Raw genomic sequence first — 12,655 nt, forward strand, 5'->3', positions numbered from 1 at the left:
GATATCTCGGAACAAGAGATTTTGTACACAAATACTCATTTCTTAGAAGCCTACCCTAAGGATACTTTGTTATATAAATAGAATCGCCCGTTCTGATTAAAAATTCCATATTCTGGTTCCTCAATTTCACCAGGAGAAACTAGTTAGAAGTATCTATCGCTCCCTAGCAGTTCTTCATAATAACTAGCGTCGATACAGTAGACTATTCATAATAACCTACGTATTTCGTTCATGTCCTAGATTATTACTTACTTATTCCTAGAAGATTTTGATCCCATGATATTAGACAAATAGGATGTTTACAATTCGAATTTTCCTTAATTCATTATTAGTTAGCGTGGCTATAGGCGAATATATATAGTGAGGTACAGAGGATTGATTACCATTTAGTATAGAAAGTCCCTATCTATTAGCGCTAAAATTAATTCTACTTCAGTTTATATAGAAGGCAATATCAGTATAGAGCTTTATAGGCTCATAGCCACTAAAATAACAGGCTTAGTGAACATTATCGATCTTCAATTCCCATCCACCAGGATTAAAGGAGTTCAATCTTTAACTCCTAGGAAGTTTTACTCCACGAAGAATAGCGGTCTAGTGCAGGAAAGTATAGATTCTCCACCGAACCACAAGGGGACAGGAGACCCGCATACAGAGTATAGTAGCCGACTATAATCATCCCACCAACAACCAGTACCCGGCTTCTATCTCGCAACGTGCCATAAGTCTCTATATTTCAGTATCCCGAGTGTCCCTTATTACCTAGAGAAGAGAGAAATACCCTTGATATATTATATAAAATATAATATAGAGGTTATCACTTCTATAGCTTTCACTTTACCCGGTATAGTTCCTCTTATTTAGTATTAACTAGTGTAATAAGGAATCAAAATACTTACTACGCATTTGACTTTACCTCTTATTCTATTTCTATTGTGTTATATAGGCATTAAGATTATAAGGTTACAAGTAGCAGATATATACAGATTAAGAATACACACTCCTACCCCTCTCTAAATCCACTTTCTAGGGCAGTAAACCTAGGCTCCCTTATATGAAAAGTTGAGTATAAAGCTAAACTACGAGTGCTAAATCGACCCATATACCACAGAGCATACAGCCTTAAGCGTTCCCCTTTTCACTAGGTAGGGCTTTACCTCGATCACGTGATATTCGAAATATCATAGCCAATCATTTTACCATATTTCCCTACCTATAGGTCTAGTCAACGTACGTATCGAATATCCTATCCTAGGAGATAAACACCCCGATATAGTTAGCAACGCTAGATTAACGTACTACCATTCTAATATAATATATATCAATGCCTATCTAAAATACAAAACACAGCCCGATTACCATCTATGTAAGTACTTGGTTTTTTTCTAGGCTATATTCTTTTTTTTTTTTTAAGGATCCATAGGTTATTTATGGGAATCCTAGCTCAAGCGTAATTTCAAGACTGCTCTACCAAAACCCAATAGCTCTTCGAAAAAGGTGCGTCTTTGCCAGCACAGTCGACCCTACCGATAACAGCTCCTAGCAGACGTATTGATAAAAGAGAAGATAATGATATTCTCTATCTAAAAGCAAGACTAAGAGAGAGAAGAAGAAGAGAAAGTAAGTATAAATAGGATACTAAGATCCTATTTATACTACCAAACATAATGGTATATCAAATATATTTGATCTATATACCTAGATACCTATGGTATCCGACACGTATTTTCATTTACCATTAAAAGTTTATATACCTATTTGAGTATAGTATCTATGTACCTATGGCTATCTATACGCTATCGACAAAGTCCCCATTCTCTATCTTCCATCAGCGTTTTAACCGTAGGGCGAGCCCTGTGAGCAAGGACATCATATAGACCAGCTTTTGTCCTCTAAGAGTGGGCCTAGGCCTAACATACTCGCCTTAACTCCGTGGCTGAAAATAGCGACATAGAACAACAAGCTTCTAGTTAGGGATTATACCAATCTACTAATCGTCTCTATTTTTGAGGCCCCGTTCTTAGGACTACCCCACACTTGACCAGCCTACTTGTCTAATTGACCTATAACACTATATTAACTATAGGCACTATTTTGAGAGAACCGTATATCTATACCTACCTATATCCGGTGTAACGCTATAGCCTAGCCATATACCATCAGCCGAGTTATCTTTCATAGTGATATCGGCATTGTGGGTTCTCCCGTATATAAAGGGCCTCCCTAGCCGGTGTTATACTATGATTTTCTCTTCCTTTCTTATCCCGCCAAGTCATATTAGTGTTTCTTCCCCTGCGGGCACGATAGTAGGCTATTCTAACACGATTATTATCCCTAATAACAAGGGATCACCAAGCCTTAAGTCAACTACCTCGCGTCCTCGAAGGTACCCTCGGCGTGACTATAGATACTAAGAGTTTAAGAGTATACTTATTAAAGCAATCGATAATATACCTATTATACCTCTATCACGTAAGCGCAAAAGAACTGAAACAGAGCCGTCAATTCTAGTACCAGCCCCTTATAAGACTCTCCTTTTCCCTTACTAATAATAGACCAGGACAATGTTTTCAAGAACGTCCGAAATATAGTTGACCATAAAATCCAACTATTACGAAACAAAACCCGAGCGCTATAGGAGGAACTTTGTCAAGAGAGAGAGGAGCGCCAAAAAGCGGAGGAGGAAGTTCGCCGGGGGAGGGAGGTACACCAAAAGATAGAAGAGCAACTCTCCCTAGAAAAGGACTAGCTTGTTTTAGAATACAAGATCTACTATATACAGCCGGATCTCTAGATAACTCTTTTATATAGGCACTTATTTTATAACTTATATATAGGGCATCTTGATATATCGAAAGCGTGTCCTATCTATAGAACACCTATCATAGGATATATAGGATACCGCCAATTTTCAGGGTAAACCATATATATTATATTATAGGCCTAATTCAAAAACGCAAGATTTAATAATAAAGCTTCTCCTAATCAACTAGTTAGCTCGGTTTTGAGTCTATAGAATATTGGAAAAGGTGGACAGAGTATAGTCTTGTCTAGAAAGGTATCCATTAGTAGGGAGGGTATAATTATCCTTATACCTTATCGGGGCTTTCGGGTTATTACTCCAACCCATTAAAATCTCTATATAGGTAACCGTATCTAGGCACCATCGATCTTCTAGAACACCGAAAGGTTTAATAAAGAATAAAGTCAAAGAAGTGATATCGAGATTGCTATATACTTATTTATAGTCGGTAGCGAAATTAGCTTCCGCTCCTATATTATCTCCCTCAAAAATCTAGATTGTTTCCTAATTCAGGGCATCAAATCAACAGTGAAGTAATGCCTAGAACTCAGCTTACACAATTATATTAACCTTTCTATTACTATAGAGAAGGGCGATCACGAGACAGAGATTAAAGGTGTTTCTACACAATACCGGCCATATATACGCACCTATCGTGGGATAGAGGCTAACAGGTAATTATTTTGTGAGCGTAGCGGAAGAACTAAGCTTAGGACGGCCTAATTCTAGATTCTATTACCTATAGTGAAACCGAATAGTATATAGCCAGTATTGTCCGGGTCCCAATTTCTAAGTCGTTTGAACAGAGATACTAGGCGTAATAGTGGTGTTTCCTAACAATCTAAAACGAACTATATATACAGGACTTATATTCCCGAAAGAGCTTCGTTAATAAAGTAGGTGACGAATAATCGTGTTAAAAAGCTAGGCAAAGTATAAGCTAAATTATGGTGTATGTAGAAAGTAAATATATCGTATTATTTATCTTTCTAGTAGTATTACTTCTTCTTTCCTCGTTAGAAGACCCTCCTAATATCTATATATATAAGTAATAGTTTTGAACATTATAGAGCGCCGTTTATATACGATAGTGGGCTTATATCACACGTTCCATAAGCCACACGTTCCTTAGTATAAGGGGTCATTTAGCCTATATTCCTCCATTATAAATCCAGCAACAATTCTATAACCTCCTACTAGAAATACTTAGCATATTCTATCATATTACTTAAGTTAGTATAAGTCTGGCCATAAATAAGCAGCTTACGTTAACTTAAGAAATAAGATACACCTACCAAAGAATAGGTGATTATATATACTAGGAATGTGACAAAGATAGCCTATTGGTTAACGAGGATATTAGATTAAGTGTTTTATAATATAGTGGTGTATAGGTATAGTATATTAATAGGTCGCCCGAATGATTACTATTGTATAAGGATATTGGCCACGTAAGGGGTTTCTGAGTGATAGGGGGTTATCGTTGATATAAAGGTCCTTTGGATTATAAATATATAGGGTTAGTGCCATATAATAGAGTATCTACTTGTTCGTTCTAATTTATCTCCAATATAACTTTTATAAACTTCACAATAGATACACTTAAGGGCTTATATACTCAAGAGTAGCTAGACCTTCTAGATTCCATCGATACGCTCCGATCACAAGGCATCAGCCATTACGTCTCGCTCCCGCAAATAATTGTATGCGGAGACTAATCTTCCGGAAAAAGCTCTGTCCTCGAAGCGATATCCGGTGTGTCTTTTCTAGTGAAAAGTAGTCTATACACTAGATTCCCAACTAAGTTAGTTCTTCGGAAGAGCTCATAAGTAGGGGTTCGTGTTTCTATTGTGCCTCACTAATCCTGTAGTGACGCAGAGCAGTATTCTCTCGGGAGCTTTTGCGAACAACTCGATAGGTTCGATGGCCTTTTAAACTTGATGGAAATTGTAAAAGCAGTGATAGGAATATCTACCCACGGAAAAGTATTTTCTAATAACCTTCTTCGGGTTGAAATTTTAGGCCCTGACCGGCCATATCTCACAATTGTCGACCTTCCTAGTCTGATTTGCTTAGAAACACAACAGTAATCAGTAGCCGATACATAACTAGTTCAAGATATGGTTTAATTATATATAGGGGAGCCGCGAAGCGATATCCTTGCGGTTGTCTCCGCTAAGAACGATTTTGCGAACTAGATTGTCCTTCTTTTAGCGTAGGATACTAATCTATCCGGCAACAGGATATTAGACGTTATCTCTAAGCCTAATACACTAGTCCTGGGATCCGAAAGTAAGGCTTCCTTTATATCACTTACTAAGAACTAAGAAGTAGCGTTTTGTCTTAGATAGTATATATTGATAAATATAGATTCGGAGAAAGGCCAGTAGAGCTTATCCGATCGGGATATATAGAAGCGGGTATTCTTCTCCTAAGGAATATAGGAAGACTTACCTCGATCTCTTATAGGTATGGATTTATTGCGAACACGTCTAAACAGCCTACTTCTTGGTTAGATTACTAGTAAACTTCTAAGCCTAATCAACGAGATAAATTCCAAGATTAATTCCTATAGGTCATAGCTCTAGAAGCTTAGAGACCCTCGTATAACACTAGATAACCAAAGATCGTACCTTTTGTATATTAGTCAAGCGTTCTAGTCTCTGGTCAAGGCGGCTGTGGATAGCACTTACAACGATCCTTTTTTTAGAGACGCAAAGATAGATGATAGGTACCGGAAGCGTATCCGAGTAGTTATACAGAACCAGAATCAGAAATTTACGGACAATATCTCCTACCATGGCCATTTTCGCTATATTCTTAAAAATAAAGAACCCAGACCGGTCTCTAAATATCAGGTACTTCTTAAGAGAGAAGAATACATTCAGTATATCGGAATACTTCTCAAAAAGACAAGGGGCCGAGAGTTACCTAGGACTTTTAATCCTTTGATTGTTAAGGATCTATTCCGAGAACAATACGCCCTATAGAAAGACAAAACAAAGAGTCCGACACCCTCCAAGTTGTTGAAATCCTTATTGATCGGGGTGCTTCTCTTAATTCCCTTATATACTAAGACCATCAATATTTTTAGAATATATTTCCCTTTATAAGGGAAACTCCCCTATATATAGTAGTGGCTCTTAAAAGATATAACGTTATTCGTTATCTGATTCACAAAGGATCAAAGGTAAATATTAAAAACTATAGGGGCTAAATAGTTATACAATCTATAGGTAAAGACACTAAAAGAGTGATTATATAAGAGATTTAGAAGGGCAGTATATTACACGTATCTTTATGATACGTTTTTCCTTTAAGTAAATATTAATCATATATTGGAATTAGACGTTTCTAGCTCGGGATAAGCTAATTTGTATTTAGTATAGTCGTTGATCTCAATTTCCAAGAATAGACCTTGTATTTTATATAAAAATGCTATATATATTGTACTTCTATGCTATCCTATCTACCCTAAGTAGGAGGCCTTTTAGTCGGTTATTAAAGGTATATAGCTCGATATCGACGATCATACACGTCGGTAAATGGCCTAGTGCCTTTCTTTTAGTGCTTACACCCCTCCACGTTATCTCAAAACAATCTCGGCCACTAGGGCCTTAAGTTAACTGTATTTCCTATTTTCACCTATAGGTCGGCTTCTACTATATTCTGTGTACGAATCCTCTATCTAGGTATAAGTCGTTAGAGGATCTATACCGCTATATACCTAACTACTATTCTCTATAGAATAAAACTTTATAGGAGGTAAAGCTTAAGTATAGCCTCCTTTAATACTAGCTGATAGGAATTAAAGATCGACAATATTCACCAATCCTATCATTTTATAGGCTACGAGCCCAGAAAGTTCTATGACAATACTTCCTTCTGCGTAGACTAAAGTGGCAAAAATTAATTCCAAACCTCAAAAGGGAGGCTTTCTACTGACTAGCAATCAACCCCTTTCTTTTATCTTTGAAAAAGTCATTAGGGATAGCATCCTTCGTATTCATAGCGGAATAGAGCCTAAAAATTCTCCTATACTTACTATTCCATATTTCGTGAGTCTCCTAAGTAGGTCAGGCGGATGGTATATATATCGCGAAACGAAGCTTCTAGTGTGTTGTTAGTACTAATCAAGGTAAAACTATCATTGTTTCGATATATATAAGCCCTATTGTCCTTCCGAAGGAGCTTATCCATCTAGTCATATATCTAGTCGAGATTTACTTTTCTTTTGTCAGAATCTAAAAAGAAAGATCAAATATTGGGGGATAACCTATACTTATGATCAATCTCCCACACAATGAATATATCGCAATATATGCGATTGTTAATATTACTTTTAACTATAAGTCTAATATAGGATAGCAATAGGGAAATTCTAATACTAGTGCCAATAAGAAGAATGTGGCTATAACCTATAAGTCCCTCTAAACAACCATACAGTCTATCTAACTAAGTTAAGAACTCACTTTTCGGATGCCTTATTAGACTTTCCGCGAAGCCCCGTTCCTTACGCACTAGTAGCGTGATACTTATGGTATTACTATTTGTATCACTATCCCACTATAATATTGGAAAGGAATATATCTAGAGAGTAGAGCGTAGGCTAACACTAGGCATCTAAATATAAATACTTATTCTAGGTTAAACTTAAAATGGTCGGTTAATTGGGATCACGACTCGAATAGTATTCGTATATTTCATCCGAATAATGACTGCACAGGATGCGACTTTCCCATACTTGATATTCTGGATAAGAAGCAATACCTATCGAAGTATAAAGAGGAGAGAAATTACGACGCCGGAAATCATAACTCCTAATTGTGGGAAGTTCCTAGACTGTATTAGATAGCATAGAATAGTTATACCAACGAGGACAGCAGCAATTTTGTGAACTTTAGAAAGTATCTCTATTATAAATCTTCGAAGGAGATATATGATAACGGTAAGTGTAATACCAGAAAATACCTTTATAGTGAACGTTAGTATATTAGAAAGAATAATTGAATATTCTTACCAGTAACCCATAAATTTACAGATTCCGCTTTAGGTACTACCTAGCTTAGTGTATTGCAACGGAAATGTAAAGAACGCCTTATAGAGTGGATATTATACCTAAAGTACTATATATAGTTATGAATGCTTGAATTGAAAGTCCAAGGGTGTCGGCGAGAAAATTAAATCGGTCGCTCATAAGAAGGGGGAACAAGTTTATAATGGCCATATACCCTAACCGAATTCTGATATTAGTCAGGCTATATATTTATATAAACATACTAACTATATTACTAGGCCAATAAATCAGCTGCAAGAGTAGCCAGGCTCTCGACTTTCTCCTCACAATGGGTGGATAGATAAGATACTTCAAGATGATCACTACTACCCATTATATTGGAGCGGCTAGCGAGGTTCGCACAAACTTAAAGGCGCGACTTATATTAGTCTATAAGAAGAGTAAGAGCAATAACCCCCTAATTACGATAGTATATAGAGTGGAGGGATCAGTGATCTATATTCTATAAGTTATCTAAAGGTATAAGCAATGTCTTGTCTAGTCGCAGAAATTGGTATTAGGGTTCTTATAGATATATAAGCGTGTAGATTAGTGGACCATCAATCAAAAATAGCCAAGTATATACGTCACCCGTAGGCGATACGACGAAGATTAAGTTATTTTTAGAAGACACCCATAGTATATAATATATAAATCGCCACTAGAGACTTTTGATTTTATCAAGTCTACTCTACACAATACTATAACTTATAGATCGCTCCGGTGAAAGCCGCCGCCGAAAAACATGCTTTAGAAAGATTCGTTAGTTGTGCGCTCTGTGTCGAATAAGAGCAATAGTGGTGTTAGTTAATAAATCCGATAAACATTGGATATTCAAAACGCATAATGATATTCCTGGTTTAGAACAGGTAGGATTTACACTCTTTATCCCTAAGTCTATCAATTAACTTTCATCGCAGGCCATATAGCATCCCTAGACTCATACCTACGATGATTTTGAGCCTTTACCTCCTTCCAGTCAGCGGGTTCTAGCTACGTAGCTATCTTAACGCCAGATTACTATACTAGCGCCGCCAAGCTTCCGTCGTGATTAATTAAGGTAGGGCTACCGTGGGCGAGTCGCCCTAAAGACTACCTCGTAGGCCTTAGGGCTATTATATAAAGGACGCTTATTCCTTATTATTTTATTCTATATAATACTATTTAATCAAATTAAATCATATTCAAGTCTATACCCTTATACGTAATAGATATCAACTAGCCGGAAGATCGTAAATCATTCAACCAACTATATTATATCCTTCAGAGTGGCGTGTATACGCTAAACACCGAGTATCTTCCAATTTATTTGGAAGCGCTAACAAATATAAAGCCAACAAACATAAATACCCCTCACTTAGGTGATATTTAACAAGAACTCTTACACCTTCGTCAAGAATTAGCTTGGTATCAGGAGGCAAAGGAAGCCCTATTAGGTCTTTTTAGGGACACAAGGGAGGTATATCGCCTCCTTCAAAAGGCACTCCTTAAAGTCAGTGTCCAGCATAGTAGGGACAACTATTTTTCAGGGCTGGTGAATAACGCGTAGTATACTAGTTTTCTTCTTCGACAATATCTACAACGAGCATCCTATAGACTTTCGGAGTCAGAGAGTCATCTTCTCGAGGCCCTAGGTATCTCGTTAGATAATACTAATAGGAGAGATATCATAGTGCTATAGATATAGGAAGTTAGTAGTAATTTTATTTTTTTAACTTCATACTATTTAAAAACTCGTGAATCTACCGCTCCGTTTCTCTAAGGCACCGGCTAATACTATAGGCCTTTCTAAGATAAATAGTAAAAGCCTGGCGTAAGCGACGGTTTTGAGATAGTAAAGTTCCCTCCCTATACTTATAGTTCTCGATCTCGGTTTCCAATTTTTGAATAGTATATATAGAGTCTTGTAGTTGTTTTTTAAGGTTATAGGTATCTACTCCTAGGTCGTGGAGACTTGTCCGCACTTGGGAAAGATCATCGTTACAAACTACTCGGATATCCCTATATTCTAATCTATTCGATATCTCAATATATATATTGGTCGATATTTCGCTAAGCTACCTATCGAACAAATAGCTGGTCGCATTGCTAAAAAGCCAAGTATAGCCATCATTTTCCGATAGATAAAGGCGGACTTCTAACAGTCGCACACATAACCCGAGTCGATCATCTTTGTTCTTAGTTAGTAATAACCTCCCCTCCCGCCTTCGCCTATACTTACTAATATGGTTTACGAGCACTTCCCGACACCTCCTCCTTTCCAGAGCACATTTTCTATTAGCTAGGTTTGATATATCATATAGTCGAAAGGGCTAGGTTTAGTAGTCCGTAACTATATATTATATATCCTATAGAGAATTCCCCTATCGATCTTACCGAGGATAGCCCGCCACGGAAATAGAAACAGGCGATAAGGCGTATCACAAAGTGGGGCCTATTGTAGGCGGTTCGCCTAGGCAGCGGTGGTCACACCTATAACTATCCGGCCGCTTAATAATAAAGCTATTTACATTACTCATCGCAAGATATACTATCCTTAGTAGGTAAATTCACTCGAAGGATACAAAACCATCGAATTCGCAGCCAGTATAGTTGAAATATTACGAAAAAAAGTAGAAAAGAAACCTTCGAACATTTTCTACTTTTTGAAATTCATATTTCGCTTAAAACCCCTTAGAAGTCTCTACAAAATAATGAATCCATTTTCAAGACATGATACTGTTCTTCATTACTTTAGCCTACTTTTAGGTGTGTGTTCTAGTAGCTAGGATTACCGCCAGTCATAATATAAGCAACCCGGTGAGCATTACCATAACGACAATAGGCACCGCGACTCAATATACGACGGTCATAGACTTAGAAAACATGTCTTTAGCTAGATATTTGCATAGTCCTCTAGCAAATCCAAAGGGCACGAATAGACTTACTCAAACGCGAACAATAAGGCCCTAGGGCGCTTCTCTATCTTCGACTGACCTTTTGAGGCATAGCCTAATAGGAAGCGTCGAGGCGGCCTACCACCCTACAATCCGTTTCCCTACCTCTACGCCTATTTCTACCCCTGCCGCACCCTCTATACCCACTCTTATATCCCTAACCTCTTTATCACCTAGATCGACTTTATCACCTAGATTAACTTTATTACCTAGATCGACTTTATCGAGTCCTACCTTAAATAGCACTAAATCGGTCTAAGTCCCGCTGCGAAAAACGTTAATAATAGGGCTAGGGTATATTTTTGCTGTATTTAGGTTTTTCTGAGCGATAGCTAAGGGATATACGAGGATAGTAGCTAGGGTATCGTGTAGTAATCAGATAGATAATAAAGAATAAGACTAAGGATGAATTAATTGGTTTAATTAGTGGCGCTATAGTTATAGACAAATCGCCCACAATTCCGCTAGTAGTACTAAAATTACAACGTACTTGTAACCTCCCCCTTCTGGCTACTACTCGGGAATATTTAAGCTCTCACTCCCATATATAGATATAAAGAGAAAAAAAGATTAAGTATAAGCAATAATCGGGGGACTCTGTTCCTAAGAAGTACGGATATTATATCCGGAACTATTCCCTAAAACAATACTTATAACAATAATAGGGAGATAGAGAGCTATACTAACATTAATAACAATCGAATTACTATGTTTCCGAGAAGTGCGGAGATAGGCGATAGTGAATCTGATACTAGAAACATTAGTAAGTCCCAAAATAGGGAAGTGTAGCGCCTTCTAAAACGTTATTTACTAGCGCAATAGCTCTAACTCCTAGTTAAGGGAACTACCAAGGCTGATAAGCTAGGTCCTAAACGCTAAGTGCTATTGTTTTGTAAGGATTATACGCCCTAGATAAAATATCAAAGGTTCAAACAGGGAGCGAAGCCGGGAAAAACCTGCCTAGCCTATGCCACTGACTCCCTAGGAACGGTAGTTGTAATTAAGGAGTATAAGACGAGTGGTATCGACAAGACTTGCTATTTAAAAATAATCAGTCACCTAAATATTGTGAATCTCCTTGATATATTTAAATAGTCTAGAATTCTGTATCTAGCGTACGAGCTTATAGATATCTTATTAGAGTAACTTTAGTCTGGCATTAAACTAAAAGAATCTGATCTTACTTTTATTTATAAGGAGGTAAGCTACAGAATTATATCAAGAATTTCTCTTACCTACTGATATCTATATAGCTATTGTATAGGCTTTGGTATATTCACCGGGATCTCGGTGTTTACTATATAGCCCTTACCTACAATAATATATTTATATCATCGCAGGGTAGTGTGAAGATTGGTTAGTGATATTACCAAACATAATAACTAAGACTAAATCTAAATAGCGAATATAGTAGCTTGTCTGCTCGAACGACATTAAGGGTCTAAATAGTTCGATATTAAGTCTATTAGTATTATGATTTGCAAGGTACTCGAGCTAGGGCTCTCTACTCATGACCTTTAGGCTTATTATGCCAGTATCTCCCACAGTAGCGATAGTCTACGTACGTTTATTTATACAACTATAACAGCCACAATATAAGCGCTTTTGTAGGTATATATGGTCATATTAGGCTCCACTTATTACGGTTACTAACTCCCTACTAGTATATCTTCATATCATATATAGCTGCTAAAGGATGCTTAGTTATACCTATTATAAAGGTCCGAGGGTTAGTTCTATATAATTACGAATAGTGAACCAATAACTAGAGGTCAAGCAATTGGTTTATGTAAGTTAACACTATCAAGAAATCCAAAAATCCTATTCTAGGCTTAAGACATAAGATCTATACTTAAACCC

The 12,655-nt window shown here is 37.1% G+C and overlaps 1 protein-coding gene across 1 annotated transcript; it reads left to right on the plus strand.

The window, feature by feature from the left end:
* Positions 1-2,346: 2,346 nt before the first annotated feature.
* Positions 2,347-2,638, plus strand: N7500_009406 (uncharacterized protein; the record flags this gene model as incomplete). Its single annotated transcript, XM_056680547.1, has 2 exons — positions 2,347-2,472; positions 2,561-2,638. Coding segments are annotated over 2 exons (204 nt in total), but the record flags the coding sequence as incomplete, so codon positions are not given.
* Between the last annotated feature and the right edge of the window lie 10,017 nt (positions 2,639-12,655).

Source organism: Penicillium coprophilum, assembly GCF_028826855.1.
Source record: "Penicillium coprophilum strain IBT 35676 chromosome Unknown utg000006l_segment0_segment0, whole genome shotgun sequence".
Classification (NCBI taxonomy): domain Eukaryota; kingdom Fungi; phylum Ascomycota; class Eurotiomycetes; order Eurotiales; family Aspergillaceae; genus Penicillium; species Penicillium coprophilum.